Raw genomic sequence first — 22,162 nt, forward strand, 5'->3', positions numbered from 1 at the left:
AAAAAGCTACCACTCGCTGACTTCTTTTTTCTGCCTTCATGGCTTTTAAACAACGCAAAACATGAATCCAAATGGCGAAGTAGACAGAGGGGTCTGGAGTGGGAAGGACCAGAGTTAGACATTAGTTATATGATCCAGACAAATCACTTTGCCTCAGTTTCCTTATATGTAAAATGCAGATAATAACAGCGTTTACCTCTTTGTTTCCAGTGCTGGCACACAGTAGGTCTACAGTGAATGTTCATGGACTGATTCCAAAGGGCGTGTCTGTAAAATAATGTACTTTTGTGTAATAAGGTTTCTTATTTCTCATTAATCTTAGCTTGTTTTGTAAATATTGTGTTTGCATTTTTTCTCCTGCATCAGATTGTAAGTTCTTTGAGGGCAGGAACAGACTTCGGCCTTTTTTTGGTATCCTCGGGGATATCTGGCCCGCCGTAGGTGTTTAATAAATGTTTACTGGCTAAGTGAGGCCGGTGTTATATACATGCGAGCTATATTATTATTGTCAGAACAAATGAGGAGATGCCAAAGAGACACTTGGTGTGTCGCATCCACACGAGGGTTTGTCCCGCCTCGCAAATAAGATCAAGTAGGGTCCGGTTCTTAACTCCACGGGGGTCCTCTCTGCCACGTCAAGGATATGGGGGAGGGGGAGAGGCTGGTTGGGAGGAGCCTCCAGCTGGGGGCGGGGCGGGACCACGTCACTCAGAGGAAGGGCGGGTCCTGGCCCGGGGGCGGGGTTCGCCACTGCCCCGGAGCCTCCTCCTCAGCCTCGCCGCCGCCGCCTCCGCCGCCCGCACCGGGATCCCGCCGCCCCTCCAGGCCCTCTCCCCCGCCCGGGGACGGGGCCGCCGCTGCCGCCATGCTGAGCCGGCTAGGGGCGCTGCTGCAGGAGGCCGTGGGCGCGGTGAGCCGGGCCGGGGAGGCCGGGGAGGCTGAGGAGGCCGAGGAAGCCGAGCCACGGGGCAGGCTTGGCTGGGGCCTAGGCCCGAGGAGGCGGGGGCGGGGCGGGGAGGAGCCTCCGAGCGCTCGGGGGTCCCGGGGCGCCCACCCCCTGCCCACGTGGGGGGGCGGGAGGGAGGAAAGCGTTGCCCCGCCCTCGGGGGGGCTCCCCAATCCTGCAGAGCTGTCCCCTCCCCCTCTAGTCTATCCCCAACCCCCCTCCTCGTGCCCTTCAACTTATTTCTTTCCCTCCTCTTCCTCCCTCGCAGCCCCTTTTTTCGTCTCCTTCCTTGATCTCCCTTTTCCCAACTCCCTCCATCCCCAGTCTCTCCTCCATCCATCACCTCCCCAAATATTTCTTCTCCCTTTCCCCAAATCCCACTACTCCCCAAGTCTCTTCCCCTTCCCAAGTCCCCCTTCTCCCCCCCAATCCCTCTCCCAGTTCCTCTTCCATCTATCATCCTGTCCGTGTCTCTTTCCGCCCCCTCTCTTTACTCCTTTAAGTCTTTTTCCCTTTTTCTAGCCTTTGTCTGTCCTCTCCTACCATCTAGCCCCATTCCCAGATCCTCCCCCACCTCTTCCCACTCAAGTCTCTCTCTCCCATCTGTCTTCTTCAGTTTTCTCTTCTTCCCCATCTGTTCCCTGCCCAAATCTCTTCTGAACTTCTCTGCTAAATCTCTCCCCATATTCCTTCTCTCTTACATCCAAGCCCTTCCTTTCTCACGTACCTCCTTTACCATCTTTTCCCCCTTCCCTTATTCTTCTTAAGTCTCTCCCCTTACTTTCTCTTCCACCCCAACCTCAGTGTATCTCCTCCCTGGTCAGGAATCTGTCCCCCAGGTTATAATTCTTTTGTAATAGAATAGGAGGGGAAAACTTTTTCATCAAAATGATCAGTTTTTAAATTTTTTTCTCCAGAGGGAATGCAGGAAATGACACATTCTCAAAGTCAGAAAGACCTGCATTTAGTCCAGTTCATAACTGATCCAGAATCCCCTTTACAGATTTCCTGACAAGTAGTCATTCCACTTCCAAGTTATAGAAAGGGGAACCTAATACCTCCTGAAAGACCTTCTAGAGCTCTGATGGTTAGGATGATTTTTTTTCCCCCTTATATTATGTAAACTCCCCCCTTTGCACTAATATGGCTATTCCTAGTTCTGCCCTCTGGGGCCAAGTCTCAACATCTTTCATGTAGCAGTTCTTCAGATACTGGGAGTTGTTCTATCTTCTCTGGGCCTTATTTCTTAACTCCACACATTCTGCCTAAAAAAAAAAAAGTCAGTAAAATATTTAGTCATCTGAAAATTCCCATCTTTTTCACCTTCCCTTGTCTAACACAGAACCTTGCATATAAGCAGGCACTTAATATAAATGGGAATTTAATTGAGTATTACCCACCTGAATAATCCCATTCAGACAATACCCCTCCAAATCATTCTGATCCGACTTTAAAGCTTCCATTATTAACATATCTCAACCAGCTTGATAATTCTTAGGAACAGGAATTGGAGCAGTAATTTCACTAATAGTTGTCTACATTGTCTGAGGCTCTACCTTAATTGATTCAATCAGAATTTGGTCAATCTTAACTTGTTTCTATCACCAAAATTCAATAATATTTATATATCCTATATGGAAGAAGTGCAGAGAAAGATGCAATTTTTTATGTAATGACTGGATATATTCCATGTCAATCTGACTTTAAATTCAATTACAAGCTCAAATCTAACAAACTAATTTATTAATTAAAAGATAGTGACTTTAGCCACCTGATGGTATGTATATTTTGGAAAGATCTCTACCTTTACCCATATGATCAAAGAAATTAATTTCTAATATAGGAATTTCAGGCATGGATTGAGAGGAAGCATTTTTCGGCAGAGACCCCTCAAAAATCACACCTTGGAGTCAACAGTCTATAAGAAGGCTGGCCCTGGAAAATTGATAGGGAGTGCTGGAAATACATTCCCCCTAATTCCTGTCCAACTCTAAGTCTGGGATCTTTTTAGCTCTGACCTTCTCTTCCTTGCCCTCCCCAACTCAAGGTAACAAGATTCCTATACTTTTTTTTCTTTCCCTGGGTTACTGTTACTTCTTAATTTGGTCTGTAACCTCAGGCACGTTGCTTCACTTTCTTATGTTAGTTACTTCTGTAAAACTGAATATGAGATAATTGCTACTTTGTAAAACACGTATCCCTTATAAATGAAGAGAATTGGCCTTGCTGTCCAAGATCCCTTCTAGCTAGAGATCCCATTATCCTAAGACTATCTTTTTTTTTTTTTTTTTTTAAGTCTATGAGAGGAAACTTCATTGGGAAGTATACTAGAAAAATAATCCTAGTAACAAACCCTCTCATAAAGTTCACTTAAGCTTCCCAAGTACTGTGGGATAGCTGGCTAATTATCAGAATTGACTGAAAACCAGCAAGAGACTTTGGGAAGCTGAAGTTAAATGTGGGTTTGGTAGGGATCTGTTACAGAAGACCTAAGGTAATGACATTGGTAGGAAGCCCACCAAGAAATAGACTACAAGAGTATTAAAGAGTACCAGTGTACCTAAAGTCAGGAGGACTTAAGTTCAAATCTGACCTCAGACACTTAACACTTCCTGGAACCCTGGGCAAAACACTTAACCCTAATTGCTTCATTTAAAAAAAAAAAAAAAGAAAGAAAAGAAAAGATATAGACTAAATCCAGGAAGTATAGAAAAAGAAGGGTGGGAAGGAATAAGCATTTATATAGTCCCTGCTGTGTGCCAAGTAGTAGCTTAACTAAGTGTTTTACAAATATTTGAGAATCACAACAAAATGGGGGGGGGGTGTATTCTCATTTTATAGATGAGAAAGCTGAGGCAGGCAGAAGTTAAAGTACCTTGCCCAGGATCATTTAGCTACTAAGTATAACTTGCTGAGTGAGGTCAAATTTTAAGTCAGATCTTCCTAATTCCAGGCCCAACACACTATCCACAGTACCATATAACTTGGGAATTAAGAAGCCCCCAGATGTGTTCTATACCTGTTACCATCCTTTCCCTCCTACTTCTGCAAAAGGGGAGAGGTGCTTTTTCATAATCTTTCTATGGGGCCAAGCTTGTTTTTTGTAATGTCGCAACATTCATTTTGATTGTTTTGTAGCATTCTTTCCATTTAGCTGAAGTCATTCTGGATATTATTTTCCTGGCTTCTTTAATTTCACTTTATATCAATTCATGTATGTTAGTACATGGTCTTTCAATAATGGTCTTGATAATGCCCTAAAACCTCTGGCCACCTTAACTAAGGACAGAACCTGAGGGGATACCCAAATTTGGGGGGGGGGTAGAAGAAGAAGAATCAGTTGAGGAGCTGTCGGGTAGGAAGAAAAACAGGATAGTATATAGTCATAGTGGTTAAGAGAGAGAGCATCATCAAAGTAGATGATAGGATTTTGGAGCCAGAAGAAATATTAAAGATCTAATTCTTCCATATACACAAAATTTTCAGATAAGGGAACTCCAGAGAAAGAAAGTTACTTGCTCAAAGTCACATAGTAGCAGAAATGGGATTAAAACCTGGGCCTTCTAACACTAGCAATCATTCCACTATCATACCACAGTCTCCTAGAAATGGTGCCAGGCAAAAGTTTCATAAAGGACATGAAGATCAGGCAGGGAGATGGTCAGCGACAGCTGTGGGGTCATGAAGGACAGTATTCTGAGCTAAGTCTTGTAGACCCCAAAAGACTTGGTACATCTCTCCTTGTGGGCACCATCAGTGCTGGCTGGTGAAAATGTGTGCATTGCTGAAGAGCTGGGGCAGCCACTTCAAGTTCTACCTCTCTCATTCTTGCCTTTTCTGTCTTTTTAGCGGGAGCCCAGCATTGACTTGCTAGAAGCCTTTGTGGAGCACTGGAAAGGTATCACTCACTACTACATTGAAACCACAGGTGAGACCTAATTGTTTTGACTTCTCCCATATCACAGGAGAGGAGGTCACATTACTACTACCTGCATAGGGAATGGGGGCTCTGCAAAGAATACAAACAAATAGCTAGGAATGCAAAGTGAGAGGAGAAGGTAGAAGCTGGAATGACCCCAAGGGTGGAGGGGCCTGTCCTTTTGACTATTAGTGACTTTCCAGCTCACTTCTCTGGAGTGGTTCCCTCTGTATGGGAATAATGCTGGGCAGAGAGAGGTCTCCTTCCCTTCTCTTGAGTGGATTCCTCTGTATAGAAATAACATTAGCATGGGCCTCCCTCTTCAATGAGCTAAGAAGATGGGTGTTTTGCCTTCTTCCAGCCCCTGCAAAGCTTTGTCTCCCATGGGATGAGAGTCTAAAAAATATCCCTAACGCCCCTAAAGGGACATTTCCTAGGTGAGGACTCTGGGAGAGAACATCTTTCCTTATTCCTTATAACAGTAAGTCAGACCTTGGCCCCCAATGGACCAAGGGTCAGACACTGACACTGTCATACATCAGCTGATTGCTGAGCAGTCCCAGACTACGTCCTATATGCTCATCTCCCAGGTTTACATTAGGTCTGCCTTAGGGAAGGAGAGAGTTATATCAGTTTGTTTTTACTGGGCAGCAAACACTAGACCTGGAGTCAGGAAGAGGCTTTAGACTAGCTGTAAGGCTCTGCATAAATCACTTTACCTTCTCTTGGTCTTATTTCCTATAAAAGGGGCATCATAATAGCACCTACTCCCGGGTTGTGTTGAAGACCAAATCAAAATACTTAATATTTGTAAAGCTCTTTGCAAAGCATAAAAGTACTATGAAAAATTACTAGCTGTTATTATTTCTTAGGGCACCTAGGTGGTGCAGTCAATAGAGGGTTAGGTCTGAAGGCAGGAGGTCTCATCTTCCTTAGTTCAAGTCTAGTCACTTAATCCTGGTTGCCTCATATAGCTGGAGAAGGACATGCCAAACCACTCCAGTATTTTTGCGAAGAAAACCCCAGAGAGAAGAGAGTCAAAAATGACAACAACTACTATTTCTACCTGAATCAGAAAGATGAATTTTCGATCCCATCATCTACTCTATCTCTTCTCCATGTTCTAGCCCATGTTCCTCAATGAGTCTGTTTTAGGAGAGGCTTGATTATAGAAGAGTTGGGGGAACAATGATCACCCTTCTTCGTATATTTGAAGAACTGGGATGTGAAAGAATGATGAGGCTGTTCTGCTTGATTCCAGAGGGTAGAAGTAGGAATGAAAAATGAAGTGAGACTGATCTAGGCTAGAAGAAAGAGCAGAACAATTAGAGATATCTAGGAGTGCAGGAGTCTGAGTGGAGTTTAGGGTGGGGAGTGTCTCCTTCCACAGACAGGGAGGTCTTCAGTGATTTCTTGTTAAGCTGGTTGTAGCATGGATTCCTGTTCAGATACAGGTTGGAGATATGGCTTCTGAATTCCTGTCCAACACTAAGCTTCTGAATACTAGTCCTAGCCTGCCCTAAAGATTTAAGAAACTTGTAGTGGTCCTAGAATCACATAGAGAATTCCTTAGATTGTGGCAGAATTCTGGAATACCTGGAATGGGCCCTTCTATCTCTGCAGAAATAGAACAAAATAATGAAGAGGACATTGGTCTGAGAATCAAGAAGACCTGGACTCAAATTGAATTCAGATGCTTAACATCTGTGTGACCTAACCTCTCTATGCATTATTTGCAAAATAAGGCAATTGGACGCAGAAGCCTCTAAGATTCATTCAGCTCTAAACCTATGATTGTTTCATCTACTGGGGGATCTGCCTGGAATCATTGGTAATCCTGTGTCTTAAGTAGGATTCAAACTCAGGTCCTGACTTCAGGGCAAGTGTTGTACCATCTGTTACATCTGGCTGGCTTGTAGTATAAACAGTCTTCAGATTAAGCTAAAATGGTCAGCCTGGTGAGGGCTACTAGTACTCTGGATAGATGACCTGTAGAAAAGGTGACAGGCACTCTTAGATCAGCAAGAATTTATTAAACTCTATGTGTCAAGCACCATGCTAAGTGCTGGGAATGCAAAGAAAGATAAAAACAACCTCTGTCCTCAAGAATATTAAATTCTAATGAGGGAGACATCATTTAAATAGATAGATACATAGAAAATACAGAAAGAGGAAATGAAAGGAATCCTGCACATAGCAGGAGGCCAGCTCATTGATCTTAAAGGAGGCCCTGTGGTCAACTCAGAAGCAGCAGATCGTTCTCTTATTTTCTTTAAGTACCATTTACTATTAGATTCCTGGTCTAGCTGGCCAAGGATGCCATGTTCCTCCCTATCTCCCACTCCCACTCACTCCTTTCTCCAGAGGTGACCAGAATAAGTGGAGGAGTCAGAAATGGAAATAGTTGGTCTGGTCTTATCTTCCATGCTAATGTGTAGTTATTCTCTTTTCATTATTAAAGCAAAGACTAAACCAAACTCAGGGAATGGTCATCCAGGAGACCTCATAGATGTCTTCTAAGTTGCATGATAAAAACTGCAGAATCTAGGATTTTTTGTGTCAGATCCAAAGCTAAAAGGTGCCCCAGATTATCTGCTGTTGAAATGTCAACCCCAGACAGCTCTTCCTAAAAACATCTTAACCATTCTGCCTCTGGAAGGCAGGAAAATGATGGTGACACCCTCATTTTGATGGAGGGCAATTGTCTAAAGAGCACTTGATATCCAGAGTTCTGAAAGACCTAGTTTTTGTCTTAATGAAAGGGAGTCTCCTCTAAGAGCCCTCATTTCTTTCCCCTTGTTCTTGGAATTAGATTTGGCTTCTGGATCTAACTGCATATTGGCTACCATGGACTATCAAACTTTTCTCTACCCTCCAGAGTATACTTATTAATTCCATTTTGGCAAGAGGATACTAAATAAGAGCTCTTCCTCTACATGCTTTAGATGAAAACACTCCAGCCAAGAAAACAGACATTCCCTGGAGGCTGAAACAGATGCTGGATATCCTGGTCTATGAAGAAAAGCAACAGGCAGCAGCTGGAGAGGCAGGGCCCTGCCTTGAATATCTGCTACAACACAAGATCCTGGAAACCCTGTGCACTCTGGGGAAGGCTGAGGTAGGGCAAAACACAGCCCAAATCCCAGAAGCAGCTCCTGGTCCTTGCAGCTAGAAGAGCCCTCCAAGGACTACCTTGAGAGGTGCTCTTGAGGGAGGAAAATGAAATGCTAGGCAAAGGTTGGCAGGGGAATTTGAGTTCCTCAATTCTATTCTCCTCTCCTGCCCTGTAGTCCCTAGTATCAGCCTCCTGAAAAGGCCTAACTGGAATGGTCCCTTGCACAGACCTGATGGTGATATGAGACCAGTGACTATGACGGTGGCCATAAGGATTCTTCCGTCTCCCCAAGCCTATCTTTCAGAGATAGAGTTTTACCTATTTCTTGATCAAAACTCATACCAACATTTTCTCTTTAGGGGATCTGGAATCCCTATACTTAGTCACTTACCCCCTGCTGGGCAACATGGGGATTGTTCCCATTGCTAGGATAGCAATCTTTTGATCAGTTTATTGGCCTTTCAGTACCCCCCAGGTATGCGCCAGCAGGTGTTCCTGTTCTTCAGCAGAGTCCTAGCCCAAGTACAACATCCTCTTCTACATTACCTCAACGTCCACCGGCCTGTGCAGGTATGGGATTAATGAGAATAATGGGAGTGGAGGATTTAGATGGACAAGAAGATGAGGCATATTGCCCCCTTTCTTCTCCCCACCAGGACACCCTGCCTTACAGCTTCTCTCTTTCTCGTGCTTTCCTCTATTTCCAGAAACTCCTCCAGCTTGGTGGGTCTGCTGCTGGATCTCCCACAGAAAAGGAGGAGGTACACTTCACCACTGTTCTTTGCACCAAGATCCAGCAGGATCCAGGCCTGCTCACTTACATCCTAGAGGTAAGTACTTGCCCCAAGAAAAGGAGGAAGGAGAGACAGGGTCTCCCTAGGGTTCCACCTTCAGACCACACAAGGCAGGCCCCGCTTAGAACCAAAGACTCAGATATCATAAGCCCATTAGGGAATGTCAACTTTCCAGGTTTTAGACAAGTGGTTCCGTCTCCTTTTGGGAGTGGAGTGCCCAGAGATGAGCTTCTAGAAGTCCTGCTAGCCACTTTCTAGTTGGTTCAGAGCTAAGTTGAGTCAAGAAGGAAACTTAGAGGTTATCTAAGGCAACACTTCTTTCCTACCCTCATTTTATAAATGATCAAATTGGAGTATAAAGGAGTCTCTGTGTGATAAGTCCAAGATCACACGGATAGTGTCAACACATCCTGTACTCCCACAGGAGTACCATGACTGAGACTCATCCAGACTTCTTTGCAGGGCAAAAAAGGTGTGGGAAAGAAGGAGACATCTGGCCAACAGGACAAGAGCTCTCCCCCTGAAGAGTCCTCCAGCAGGGTCCCCAGAGTTGATGGAGAATCCTGGGGGACCCAGGCTAGTGGTACCCATTTGCCAGGAGGACCTGAAGAACCTGACAATGGACTTGGGGAGAACAATCTACTCACCTCCTTGATTGGGTTGTGCAAAAGCAAGGTGATGGCCAAAGAGGAGCTGAAATGAGACTGGTTGGTAGGTGGGTGGCAGTGGCTAGCAGATGTTGGGTAGGTGATTCTGGGATTGGGAATGGATGGGACAGATGGAAGAGGAGAAGCTGTTGGTTTCTCTGAGTGCTCCTTTCCCTGATATTCTCTGTCCCCTAGAAGAGTCGAGTGGCCCTGAAGGCCCAAGAGAATCTACTGCTCCTAGTAGGTGTTGCCCCCCACGCAGCAGCCACCTACTTGGTACAAAGGAGCCCTCTGTGCTCTGCAATGGCAGAACACCTTTGCCAGCTGTATCAGGCTATGCCCAGCTTCCTTGACCCTGCTGACATCGTCACCCTAGAGGGCATCAGCTGGAGGTAGGCCTTGGCTTGAAGCATCCCTACCAGTGGCAGGGTAGGAAGGCATCCCCTGTGGGGCATCTTCATTCTGTGTACTTCTTCTTGCCTTTGGCTCCTTCATAAGATGCCCTAAAGACCGTAGTTCAGAAGCTTCTATAGAACTATCCTAGGGGAAAACTTCTAGATGGGCTAGGAGACCCCAGGGGGCTAAACATCTAGAACATGTGGTGGGAGGCATGCAGGAGCCCTTCCTTCACCACCCAGACCCCCCTTTTTCCCTGCAGGTTGCCTTGTGCCCCCTCAGATGAGGCCTCCTTCCCAGGCAGAGAAGCTTTAGCTGCATTTTTGGGCTGGTTTGATTATTGTGACCACCTCATCAGGGAGGCACAGGAGGTATGGAAGAACTTGATCTGGGGAACAGAGTGCTCAGCTCTCTGATTGGCAGGTGCCCATGTACCATCTTTGTAAGAACTAAATGGGGTGGGTATCCCTAATTGTCTACCTCCATACTCTGAAGAAAGCAAGACATAAGTTGAATCCCACCTTGCCCACTCTTACTGAATTAAATTCATATTTATTGAGTATATCCTAGATGCCTAAATGCTGTGATTGGGCACCTATTCCTGAACCCTTGCTCCCTAATTCAGATGAGGTGTGAGATGTGGGTTTTTTTGCCCCTAGATTGTTGCAGGTGCCCTGGCAAAGGCTGTGATCAAGAAGCTGTTTGTTGCAACTCTACAACCCCAACTCTTGCATGTGTAAGTCAGAGTCATCATCCTTCAGCCCCACACCAAGCATAGGCTCAAACTTGATGTCCACCTTCCATGTCCCAGGACCACAGGCATCTCAGACCATAATCATCTCCAATGAAAGCTATTAACATTTATTCACCAGTGCCCTGTGCTGTCCTGGTCCTCCTGAGTCAGTCTTTTCCTTCATCTTGACTCTCCAAACCTTGTGAGGGTTGAGGAAGGAGATAGACAACAGGGAAGCTGCTGCTCTTGCAGGCCTCTCCCCTTCCTAAGACCATGTTCCTTCACAGAGCAGAGCAGAGAATCCTGACCTCCACAGCCCTACTGACAGCCTTGCTGCACCAGCTCTGCTCCCCGGCCCTGCTGCAGGAAACTGTGGATTTTTTCATGGGCACAGAGCAGCAGCCTGAAGCTCCTGAGGACAGTCCCCATTCTCTGTGCTCTCACCTCATTGGACACTGTGACCACCTCTCTGACGAGGTGAGGATGGGAGATGACCACCTGTTCTGGTAGCTCCCTCTTCTCTTCCAGCTCTAGACCCTTCTCTTTAACTGGAGGAGTCTGTGGTTGTGTTTCAGAACCAGGAATCCCCCTAAGATGTTTCATCTTTTCTCAGCTCCTTTCAGGCTCAAACCTCCACAATTTAATAAGCAATTAACAGCTTAGCTTGCATTTTGTTTTGCACCTAACTTAAATCTGTCTAGGACTTCATAATTTGAAAAGCACTTCTCCATCTATGAAGCAAACATGGCAAGTATCGCTGACATCATTTCACTAGTGGAAGCTAAGTCAGTAGGCTCGCCCAGTATCACCTGGCAAGTTACTGTCAGATGTCCTGTCTCCTGGGCCAGCGCTCTTTATTGTCTTCTGTTCTCTCCCTGTAACCATCTCGCCTCCCTCGGAGCGCAGGCCCAGAAGCCTCATCTTGGTGAGCTTGTCTTGAAACAGTCTCCACATCTGCTCACCCGGTCCAGCTCCTCCCTCACACCCTCTCCTGTGTCTTCTGTGCCTCCCAGATCAGCATAGCCACCCTGAGGCTGTTTGAAGAGCTGCTGCAGAAGCCCAACGAACAGATCATCCACAGGCTGCTCCTTCGGAACCTGGAGGGCCGCACGTATGTGGCCCGGGGCTTGCCTGAGCCAGAAAGCTATGAGGACACCCTGTAAGTGAGACGTGGGCCGGGGGTCGGACAGGCCACGACAGGGAAGGGAAAGGGGGAAGAGAGGAAGGGCGGCGAGTAGAGAAGGGAAGAGGCTCTGCAGCACTCCCTCACCCGTCACCTCTGGCCCTGCAGAGACTTGGAAGAGGACCCTTACTTCACAGATGGCTTCCCAAGCTCTGGCTTCCAGTCCACTTCCAGGCTTCCAGTTCCCACCCCCCACCTGGATGGCAAGACGGCAGTGACAGAGATTGTCAACAGGTGAGGAGTCTGAGGTTGAGCTTGGTTCTCACTCTGGGCAGGGGCTCCTTTTAGAAGGGGAGGCTATAAAGGACTGGTGTTCCGTGACAGGGAACCTGGCCTCTGGCCTCTCAGCTGGCAATTGGGGGAGCAGGCTGGGAGCCAGGAGTGATGCGGGGCCTCATCTTCTGCTCCGGGCTATTGGCTACCAGCTATGGCAGACCAAAGAAGCAAGGAGAACAGAGCCCAGAGGTCTAGGACCCAGAGTTGGGCACAACATCCCTGCTTGAGTTCCTTAATTTCTGGCTGCCTCCTTCCTGTTTCTCTCAGCTTCCTCTGCCTAGTCCCAGAAGAAGCCAAGACTTCAGCCTTTCTGGAAGAGACTGGTTACGACACTTATGTCCATGATGCTTATGGATTGGTGAGCTTTTCCTTGCTGGTTCTCTTGTCTCTTCTGTTCATCCTTCCTAGTGTGGGGGTCATTCTCTTCCCATGTCATCACTCACCCTGTAGACATAAGTCCCTATTCGGAATTCTTTTCATTTCTAAAGAAGGACTGAAAATCTAATGTCCTCTCTAAAGTGTAAGAATTATGTCCCTGATTTCCCTCAGGCCCAATGTCTCAGAACCTGTCCAAACCCAGGATTTCTGTCTTCTCTCAGTTCCAGGAATGCTGTTCCCGGGTTGCCTCTTGGGGTTGGCCTTTGGCTCCTACTCCCCTGGATCCCCATGAGCCTGAGACTCCATTCTTTGAGGGTCGTTTCCTCCAAGTGCTTTTCAATCGGATGTCGCGGATCTTGGATCAGGTAGCAGGATCAGTACAATGAGGGCGGCACCACAGCTTGGCAGTGTGTGAAGGCATTGAGTAAACAGCACAAGGCAGGCACCCAGGATAAAGCCAGGCTTGTACCAGTCACAGTGGTGGAGTGGTAGGATGACTGATCACAGGGAGAAAATGTCTCATCAGGATCTTGGGTTCTAATACTAACTCTCCTTCCTGCCCTTCCCTCTTTCCAAACCTATATCCTTCCTCATCTGGGAAGCCCCATTGTACCTTTGCTCTTCATGTCCCAACATGCTTGGCCTTCAACCCCAAGGGAATCCATGTCACACATATCACGTGCCTCTGCCTCCCCCGCCCATGTTCACCCTGGCCAGGGGCCTTGCTTGGAAGTTGGGAGAATGCTCAGAGGTCTCCCCTCATTAACATTACCCACCATGTTCTCTCCAGCCATACAGTCTGAATCTGCAAGTGACTTCCGTCCTATCCCGCCTAGCCCTATTCCCTCACCCCCATATCCATGAATACCTCCTGGACCCCTACATCAGCCTGGCCCCTGGCTGCAGGAGTCTCTTCTCTGTGCTTGTGAGGGTAAGGATGCCAAAGAAGCAAGGGGCAAGAGGGAAGTAAAGGGGACCCAGAGCCTGGCTTGCTGTCCGCATATGGTATCAGAAGCAGGGAGACCGTGGCCCTAGTGGGGTGGAGGAGGGATGGGTCCCTTCCTTTTCCTTCCCCACCTCCACAATGGCCCATGACTGGCATCTCCTAAAGAAAGACCACAAGAGGAGTTCCAGATCCCAATGTTGTGCCCCCTCCATATGTCTTTTCCCCACTTCCCCCATTTCCTGGTCATTTTTCTCATTTTCCTAGGTAATTGGAGACTTAATGCAGAGAATCCAGCGGGTGCCCCAGTTCTCAGGCAAGCTTCTCCTGGTTCGGAAGCAGTTGACTGGGCAGGTTCCTGGAGAGCAGTAAGTCCCCATTCAGATGCTGCTGTTGCTTTGGGAGATGTCCCAGAGGAGAGCAGGGGGAAGATTGGTACTGCTGGGGAAGGGTCCTGCCATTTTCCTCGGGCAGCTTTCTCTGTTGTGTCCTGTAGGTCTCAGGGAAGGTAGGGAGGAGCACTGGCCCTGGGCAGCTGCACAGCTGTGGTCCTTTGCTTTTTTTCTATAGAATGGACCATCAGACCCTCCTGCAGGGGGTGGTGGTGCTCGAAGAGTTCTGCAAGGAGCTGGCCGCTATTGCCTTTGTTAAATTCCCCCCCAACAGTCCTCACCTGAACCTGCCTTCACCCCCACAAGGACATGTCTGAGCCAGAACTATGGGGGGGTTGGGGGGGACTCCGTGTCTACACCTTGGCCTCAAGGCAGCCTCTTCCCCTGGCATGCCCAGCACTGTTCTCCCTGGAGTGGGCAGGGGGGCCTGACTGTCTCCTCAGCCTTCAGCAATGGCGCCTGCTTTTCCAAGGCCACTGGGGCTCAGCTCCTGGCTTCTTCCACATCTTCCAAGGCGGGGCTCCGAAAGGCTGCCAGGGAAGCCGGAGAGGAGGCTATGGCTGTTTCCTGGACAAACACCTTTCAGAGAGAGAAGGGGGCGGACACCCAGCACTTATCGATCTTTGATTTTTGTACCCACTACCTCTCCCATTCTGATCGGGGAGCGGTCAGCTCTTCAGTCTGGGGGTGGAACCTTTTTCATCCTAAGCATCAAAGAGCTGCTGAGACTCAGACCCCAGCCGCCTTCCCAAGCTTGACCCAGGGGGATGTGGGCAGTGAAGGCAGAGTGTGGGGAGGCCCCTCTTCCTCCTCTGCCCCTCCTTCAGGCGATTGCAAAATTCCCAACTGCAGCATGGCAAGCACCCAAGGTATGTTCCGCACCCAGGCGGGGGCAGCTGCTAATGAGAACCTTGATGTGAGTGCAGCCAGGGTGGGAAAGGGCCTGGGGAGAAGAGCAAAGAGCCAGCCTGTGGCTGGTTTCTCTGGCGCCCTCTGAACCCGTCTCGGCAGGTCCCTGACACCTGGGTTGAGGCACTGGGATCCAGGAAGGGCCTTGCCCTTAGCAGCCCGAGCAGCTCCCTGGCTCCCAAAGCACACTCATCTAGGGAACGTCAGGCCTCGGCAGAGTCCTGGAGGAACAAGGCTGCAGTGTTCATGGGCCCACCTGCAGACCTGGGAAGGGGCTGGAGCAAGAGCAGCCCAAGCCCGTGGCCCGCTCCCCATGTGCTCTCGCCGCCGCCGCCACCCCGCTCACCCTGGATCTGTTTGGGCCTGCAGGAGGCGGTGCTAGCATTACCTCACAGGGCTGGAGTCGTTGGCTTCCCTTCCGGGCAGGGAGCAGCAGCAGCCCAAAGCCCCTTTTCTCGTTCCCTGGCTGCCTTTCTCTGGAGATCAGACTCTGGCTGCCAAGGGGGGGAGGGGGGACACACAAGGGCAGGAAACTCAGTGACCTCCCTCATCCCTCCGTTCCTCGCTGCAAACGGGGAGGACGACTGGCTGGCTCCTTGCTCTCAGGGTGGGACTATGAAGTCTGATCTCACTGCTGGAGACTACAGGGGCTCCGTTTTTTGTTCAGCTTTGGGGACACATTGGGAGGTCTGGAATTGAGCTCTCAACTTCTATGCACTTTGGCCTATGCATGGTGCCCTCCATGAGGTAGCACAGCAATAAAATGGTGTGGTTGTGCAAGCACTCTGGCTCCATCCTTTTCTATACTTTGCGGCCTTTCAACTAGAGAAAACAAGGGCAGGAAACCCCTCACCCTCACCGGGTTATTTTCCTTGTGCCAGTCTAGACTGTTCACCAAGGCAGCAGCTTCTTCTCATTTTACATGCCCCTTTCATCTTTGAAATGTTTCCTCAGGTAGATGAGAGAGACTGAAGGGAAGCCCCCACCAAGGTTTACAGCCCTGTGTCTTGTCTTTCTGTGATCTAAGAACCCTAGACCACCCAGGCAGGTCAGCTTATGAGAACAGCTTTACCAGATGCCTAAGCTCAATGAAGGATCCAGCTTCTCTCTCTGGGCAACATAACTAACACATCCCTCCCAGGAAGACGTCAAAGGGAGCCTCACTGAACATTTCTTCAGCACTTATATACTAAGTGTTTATTAGAGACATAAAGGGTTGAAAAAGAAACAGTCCTGCTCTCAAGGAGCTTACATTCCACTGTGGGGATAGACAGACAAAGAAGCATAACACAAGGGAAATTAAAAGAGAATTAATGGTCAGTGACGTTTCACAGAGAAGGTGGCACCCAAACTTATCCATGAAGTAGTCAAGGACCCCAAGAACTGGAGATGAGGAAGTGCATTCCAAGCTTAAAGGAAACCTCATGTAAATACACAAAGCGGGGAGAGGAGTTCCCTAACACTGAAAGTCTAGCATGGCTGGAATGTCGACTTCATGAAGGGAACAAGTATGAAAGAAGGCTAGAAGCCTAAGTACAAGTCAGACTGTAGAAGGCTTTAGATGCCTGGTATAGAAGTTTATGTTTTCTAATGCTATTTTTGAGCAGGGCAATGACATGGTCAGTTACCCAGTTGCTCAGGAAGAGGGCACACTGCAGCAGCCTCCCATTTACCCTTCAACTGGCACACACACAGGCTTCAGCACTGTAGAAGAAGATAAAAGATGCTACCATTGGCAAGCTGGCCACAAAAGATAAGGAGGCCCGATTTCATCTGCAGCCAAGATGTTTTATAATCTCAGGCTCAATGATGGGTAGGCTTTCAATCTGCCTTAGGTGACCAGCGTTTGGGCTCTGAACTCTCTGCCCAAGTTTAGTCAAAGTTCCTGTTGGCAAGCAAAAAGCAGCACTAGGGAGTGGAAGGAGGATAGTGGCCTGAGAACCTACAGGTCCCTATTCACCCCCTCTCCAGAAGATCTCTGTGGGCTCAATTCCCAGGCGTCCTAGAAAACTCAAAACCATGTGGTCTCAGTTACCTATATGTGTGCTCATTGCCCAGTGGCTCAGCTAATTGTGGATTGGGACAACGGACACTTCTTGGAGTCTCTTTAGGAGGTGGCTTCTCATGTCTTCCTCTTCCACCTGCCACCAGCAGAAGTTGATTCCTTGAATCTCGGGTGGCTTGTTGAAGACGCCTGGGTTTCTATAGGCCACTGTTACTAGCACATTCAGGCAGATCCCATCGGCCTGATTCTTGCCCAGGTGCTGCAGCCCCAGCACCCCCTGGGTCTTCACTGTCAACTGAGATAGTGTCAAGCACTGCTGTAGGAGTCGAAACACAGACACCACAATGCTGCTATTCTGCTCTGATGGGGTGAGTCCACAGGCTGTGATGGGCAAATGGAGACTGCCTTCTGTACCTGCCAACACCCATATATTCTTGGCACTGGTAAAGGCAGCTATAAGCCTTTGGCAGATAAACTTGCAGGGAAGCTCTTGGGGCAGAGTAGGAGGATGTTTGGCTTGTTGGTAATAGTGGGAACCCAGTTCTATGAGGGGCAGGATGTCATGGGAACGGAGCGGGGTGGGCAAGGCTGCTTGTGGATACCAGCCAGCTTGGAGGGACTCCTTATCTGCCTCCTCAGAAGTCTTGAGGATCCCACCTAAAAGAAGGAAGAAGGGAGAAGGAAGCATCAGAGGTAAAAGAAAATAGATGCCCTCTTTGACAGAAAGATTTATATCAATCATTTTAGGATTGCCTGTCTGTGGGGTCTGAAGAAATAAAAGGAGAGTGGGTTGCTCCCTACCCACTGCCTATCATGTCGTGAAGGAGTACCTGTGGGACGGGCAAGGAAAGCAAAGCGGATCCAGCGGGGACCTCGCTCCTCCACTGCCAGCAGCGTCAACGGCTCACATTCTAGGCCTGCCTCCTCCTTCACCTCCCGTCTCAGTGCCTCCAGAATGGTTTCCCCGGGCTCCATCCTCCCAGCAGGTAGATACCAAGACCCATGGCACTCTCTTTTGGCTTCCTGGATCATTAACACTTCACCCTAGGGAAAGAAAGAGCACCTCCCTTCCCAATTGTCCATTCCTTCCATGACCCAATTGTCCAGCCCGCCATGATCAGCTTTCAGGCAAAACAAATAGCATGCTCCCTTATACCAAAAAGGTCCCTCCCAAGGCCTCTGAGCCCTTCCCTCCTCCTATTCAGAAATTTAAAGAGATGCCACAAACACTAGAGTTGGGATGAATGTAGCAGGCAGGGAAACATTGAAGCACTATTTGCTAGGTTTGCCCCTGCTCTTCCACAGCATCTGAAATATTGTGACTCCCCCCCCCCTTTTTTTTTTTCAATAAGTTCCCTCTGGAAAGTAGGTGCCAGGATTTCAGAGTCTTATCCAGGGTTTGGATGCACTCGACGTCAGGCCTGTGCCTTGTTCTCAATGTGTGTCTGCTCTTCCCTCCCTGTTAGATTCCAAGCTATTAAGAAACAGCTCAGATTTGTTTGGAAGGTCCTACCTCACAGAGCAGTGCAGATCTAATGAGATGTGTATGTACAAGTCCACTGCCCTCCCTCTGGTGATCACCTCATGTAGCCTGTCTACACATATCCTGTCTGTAGCTAGCTGTGTACAGCGTGCCGACTCTCCCATCAGGCTGGGAGCTCCTTGAGAGCAGGGACTGAGTTTTTGCCTTTTCTTGTATCCCCAGTACTTACCACAGTCCCTGGCACATTGCAGCTTGCTTGTCAACCGGCTTTAAACCTTAGAGGGCAAACCTTAAAGGGCTATTCAAATGGCAGCTAATATCATCCTCATTATTTTGACATCATGGGCCTTCCAAATTCTCTCCTGCCTCAACTCTCTCCCACGGCCTCTCACTTGGGTGGTCAAATCTTAGACGCTGCCATTACTTGAAACTGCTTCCCCTTTGAGATCACTGACTGGGAAATTTCCATTTCTGACATAAATCACTCCTCCAGATCTCTGGTCAGCTGATACCCTCCTGTTCTGTCAGCACGGCCTCTTCTGACTGATCTCCCTGCCTAGTACTGACCACCCGGGCAACCCTTCCTTGCAAGTTCTGCTCCCTTTCGTTCTTGAATGCCTGGTCCTTTGCCCTTCTGTCACTTTGTCCTGATAATTTAAAATGCTAGATAAAGATGAGTCCTCTTTTCTGTTCCTATTCCTCAACTGCTTTAACAAAGTAGAAGAAAGTGATGAAAATGCCCAGATGGGGTCCTAGAATGGATGCTAATAACCTTCACCTGGGTCCTCCCTTGAGGTGGGGCAAATATTCTGCTTCCGGCTCCTGATGTCCATTCCCCTCCCCAGCTACTCCCATCCTCCTTTCTGCTTAAACCCCACTCACTGTCAGTCCTTGGCCTCAATCTTCCCAGGCAAGCTGGAGATGAAGTCATCTGCCTGAAACTTACCCTTAAGTCCCCTCCTCCACGCATCTGAGTCAATAGCCATACCCTCCTCCTTTCTTCTGGCCTCCCCCTCCTGGCCCTGGACCCTAGGTCTGTCCTCCCTCCACCCTCCTCCCCCTTCAGGACCTCTTCCATCTTAGGGCTCTTCCTCCTTACTGACACCTTTCCTTACAAACACATTTCCTCCAATTTCAAAACAAACTCACACACACTCTTCTAACTCAGCCATGCCCTCCAATTAGCCTTCTCTGCACAAAGAATAGTTACGTGTTTCTAACTTGCTTTTTGACCACCATTCACTTTCTAATCTCTCTGGTGGCTTCTTTTTTAGCTCTTTAAAAACAAAGTGGTTGGAAGAAGCTCCAGGCCTGTTTCTCAGTATCTGCATGTCTCTCAGTAACTGACTCTCAGTATCTGTCTCTTAGTATCTGCTTCTGTCTTTCTTTCCCTCTCTCTCCCTCCTTCTCTCTCATCTCTTTTCCTCTCTAGCTCTCCCTTGCTCTTCCCCTCTGTCTCTATCTACCCCTCTGTGTATGTGTCCGTCTGTCTGTATATCTCCCTTTCTGTCTCGCTTATCTCTCTCCTTTCTCCTTCTGTCTCTCTCTGTGTCTCTCATCTCTCTTCTGTTTTTCTTTGTCTCCCCCCTCTGTCTCTTTTGTCTTTCCCTCTCTCTCTTCCCCATCTTTCCATTTCCTCTCTCTCTCTCCCCCTCTTATCTCTCCTTCTCTATGTCTCTCATCTCTCTCCCTCTCTTCTCCTGTCTTTTTGTCCTCCTCTCCCTCTCTCCCCCATCTCTGTTTTTCTACAAACTTTCCCTTGATGATTTCATCAACTTTCATAGCTTCCATTTTCACCCCAAGGCAGATGACTCCCAAATCTTTATCTCCAAATTTGACTCCTCCCATGCATGCCAATCCAGGGTTTCCAACTGCCTGCTGGATACCTCCCATATCAAGATGTCCTGTCAGTGCTTCAAAATCAGTGTGTCCCAAACTGAACTCGTCATCTCGCCTCCAAAACTGCCCTTCTTCCTGATTTCTCTATTTCTGTTAACTATACTGCCATCCTCCCAGCCACACAAGATTGTAAACCTCAGTAATCTGTAATTATTCCTCCTCTATTTGAGGCAGTTAGGTGGTAAAATGAATAGAATACTGGCCTAGAGTCAAAAGAAGTGAGTTCAATTTGACCTGAGACTTGCTATGTGTGAACTTAGGCAAGTAATTCAACTTCTATCTACCTCAGTTTCCTCAACTGCAAGATGAGGATAATGATGGTATTTACTTCCTAGGGTTGTAGTGGAGATCAAACAAGATCATATTTGTAAAGTACTTGGCACATAATAGGGTTTAATAAGAAGGGTCTCTTCCCTTCCCCCAATATGTTCAATAAATATTTGTGTACCCCGATTGAATATATGTTCCTTGAAGACAGGGGCTGCTTTGTCTTTTTGTCTTTGGATAACCCCAGCATATGGTACATAATAGATGTTTAATAAATGCCTCTTTTCTCTTTCTTCCCCTTCCCCAATACCTATTCAACAAACATTTATTTCCATCCCCTCCATAAAATATAAACTCCTTGTGGACAGGGATTGCTTTATCTTTTTGTCTCTGTAACCCCAGCATGTGGCACATAGTAGATGCTTAATAAATCCTTACTGAGCAGCTGGACAATTGCTAAAAGTGTTCCCCTTTATTCAGAACCCAATTCAAGAGCCAGTCACAAAGCTTTCTCCAAGCGTTTTGTCTGGATCTTCAATTCACATTTATCTTATTCTAATTTGCAAGTGCTGGCTTGCAAGCTCCTGGTGGGGAGGGATCGGAACTTGTTTCTCATCTCTGTCTCCTTAGCCCACGGTATGTGCTTAATAAATAAATAAAACGTAGAATAGAATCCTCCAAGCTTGCATCCCCTGTGTTAGCCACCCGGTGTGGTGTGCCTACCAGATATTCAATAAACGTTGGGGGTTTGTGCTGGAATGAGAACGGCGTCTGATTCTTCAGTCACCACCTTGCCCATTAGAGGGTCCTTTCTCCATCTCTCTTTCCCAAGACCATGGCTTCAGTGACGTGGCCTCTAGGATCCTCTACCTGGGGGCACCTGATCCCAAAGGACTTTAGAGTCGGGGTCCTGGCTGTCTCTCACCTGGTCGTTGAAGAAGACAGCCAGCACGATATAGGAGACATTCTTCCTGAGCTGCACGGGCACAGGTGAGACCTTTCGGGGCACAGAGTCATACTCCAGCACGGGCAGCCCCTGGCCCCCCAGCACGGCCTTCAGATCCCCTTCCAGGCCTGAGGATGCCATGGACAAGGGCCGGGGGGAGGAGGATGCAGGGATGGAGAGAGGAGGGAAAGGCTGGGACCCAGAGGGTGGGGACCACTGGATCACGTGGGGGGGAGTGGTTGGGGTGGAGCGGGGACTCTGGACCGGAGGGGACAGGTGGAAGAAGCCCCACGAACAAAGATGGAAATGGGTTAAAAGAAATGGTCCCTCGGGGCCGCACGGGACAGACTAAAGTCCAGGGCTAAGGATGCAGGAAGGACAGGGTCAAGGTCAGGGTCAAGGTCAGAGCCAGCTCTCCGGCAGGCCCAAGCCCGACCCGACGAGGGGGGAGTAAGAAGGGGGAGGGGACATCAGGGCCTGATCGGGTTCCCTCCTCCGGCCCCTCCTCTCTCGGGAGATCCAGCCGGGCCTTCCCCCCTCCGCCCCCGCTGCTGTGATGTCATTCTACTCCGACCCCACCATTGGTCTGCTGGAGTTCTTTAGAACAAGGAGGTGGAGACTGTTCTTAAAGGAGCCGAGTCCGCGGAGTGACCGTTCAGACTTCCGCCCAGCTCGTGCTGCCCCTTCGCTTCTCCTTTCCGCGACGTGATGACGTCACCATCCCTGAGGACTGCAGGTGACTTCGGAGTGACGTCACAGAAAAGCGGTGACAGCCTCTGTCCCGACCTTAGCCCGCCACACCCCGACTCTCTCCTTCGCCACCTCCCGCTCGCATCCCAGTCCGACGCAGCCACGCAAGCATTTCCTCCTCTGGAACCCTTAAAACTGCTCGTAGCCATCCTCCTTGGCCCTTCCCGGGGCCAGACAGAAC

At 48.6% G+C, this 22,162-nt stretch overlaps 2 protein-coding genes across 7 annotated transcripts; one reads left to right on the top strand and one right to left on the bottom strand.

Annotated features, from left to right (window-relative positions):
* Positions 1-716: 716 nt before the first annotated feature.
* On the top strand, positions 717-15,414 carry FHIP2B (FHF complex subunit HOOK interacting protein 2B). 4 transcript variants are annotated; one of them, XM_074287477.1, is made up of 17 exons: positions 717-910; positions 4,796-4,874; positions 7,811-7,983; positions 8,446-8,550; positions 8,688-8,810; positions 9,237-9,449; positions 9,617-9,813; positions 10,080-10,188; positions 10,477-10,553; positions 10,838-11,027; positions 11,564-11,709; positions 11,842-11,967; positions 12,277-12,367; positions 12,609-12,752; positions 13,178-13,318; positions 13,598-13,698; positions 13,901-15,414. In XM_074287477.1, exons 1-17 carry the CDS (start codon positions 866-868, stop codon positions 14,037-14,039), a joined length of 2,199 nt encoding a protein of 732 aa, XP_074143578.1. In that variant the 5' UTR covers positions 717-865; the 3' UTR covers positions 14,040-15,414. The 4 variants fall into 4 exon arrangements, with proteins under 4 accessions (XP_074143578.1, XP_074143579.1, XP_074143580.1 ...); XM_074287478.1 differs by having other exon boundaries at positions 743-910; positions 9,620-9,813; XM_074287479.1 differs by lacking the exon at positions 717-910 and adding an exon at positions 1,076-2,033.
* On the bottom strand, positions 1,895-21,939 carry NUDT18 (nudix hydrolase 18). Of its 3 annotated transcripts, none has more exons than XM_074287482.1 (4): positions 21,211-21,926; positions 17,467-17,680; positions 16,667-17,293; positions 1,895-2,211 (listed from the first exon to the last, which is right to left on the bottom strand). In XM_074287482.1, the coding sequence occupies exons 1-3, from the start codon at positions 21,370-21,372 to the stop codon at positions 16,698-16,700; spliced, it is 972 nt and encodes a 323-aa protein (XP_074143583.1). In that variant the 5' UTR covers positions 21,373-21,926; the 3' UTR covers positions 1,895-2,211; positions 16,667-16,697. The 3 variants fall into 3 exon arrangements, with proteins under 3 accessions (XP_074143583.1, XP_074143584.1, XP_074143582.1); XM_074287483.1 differs by lacking the exon at positions 1,895-2,211 and adding an exon at positions 21,009-21,210 and having other exon boundaries at positions 15,802-17,293; positions 21,811-21,939; XM_074287481.1 differs by lacking the exon at positions 1,895-2,211 and having other exon boundaries at positions 15,802-17,293; positions 21,211-21,924.
* Between the last annotated feature and the right edge of the window lie 223 nt (positions 21,940-22,162).

This window comes from Sminthopsis crassicaudata, chromosome 2, assembly GCF_048593235.1.
Source record: "Sminthopsis crassicaudata isolate SCR6 chromosome 2, ASM4859323v1, whole genome shotgun sequence".
Lineage (NCBI taxonomy): Eukaryota > Metazoa > Chordata > Mammalia > Dasyuromorphia > Dasyuridae > Sminthopsis > Sminthopsis crassicaudata.

Excerpts from the sequence above, each read along its gene's own strand:
- FHIP2B (XM_074287477.1), top strand. The coding sequence starts at position 866 with ATGCTGAGCCGGCTAGGGGCGCTGCTGCAGGAGGCCGTGGGCGCG. Across the intron at positions 11,710-11,841 it reads GAAAGCTATGAGGACACCCT|AGACTTGGAAGAGGACCCTT; the intron begins GTAAGTGAGACG and ends CTGGCCCTGCAG. Across the intron at positions 12,368-12,608 it reads TCCATGATGCTTATGGATTG|TTCCAGGAATGCTGTTCCCG; the intron begins GTGAGCTTTTCC and ends GTCTTCTCTCAG.
- NUDT18 (XM_074287482.1), bottom strand. The coding sequence starts at position 21,372 with ATGGCATCCTCAGGCCTGGAAGGGGATCTGAAGGCCGTGCTGGGGGGC. Across the intron at positions 17,681-21,210 it reads CTGTCTTCTTCAACGACCAG|GGTGAAGTGTTAATGATCCA; the intron begins GTGAGAGACAGC and ends TTCTTTCCCTAG. Across the intron at positions 17,294-17,466 it reads TTTCCTTGCCCGTCCCACAG|GTGGGATCCTCAAGACTTCT; the intron begins GTACTCCTTCAC and ends TCCTTCTTTTAG.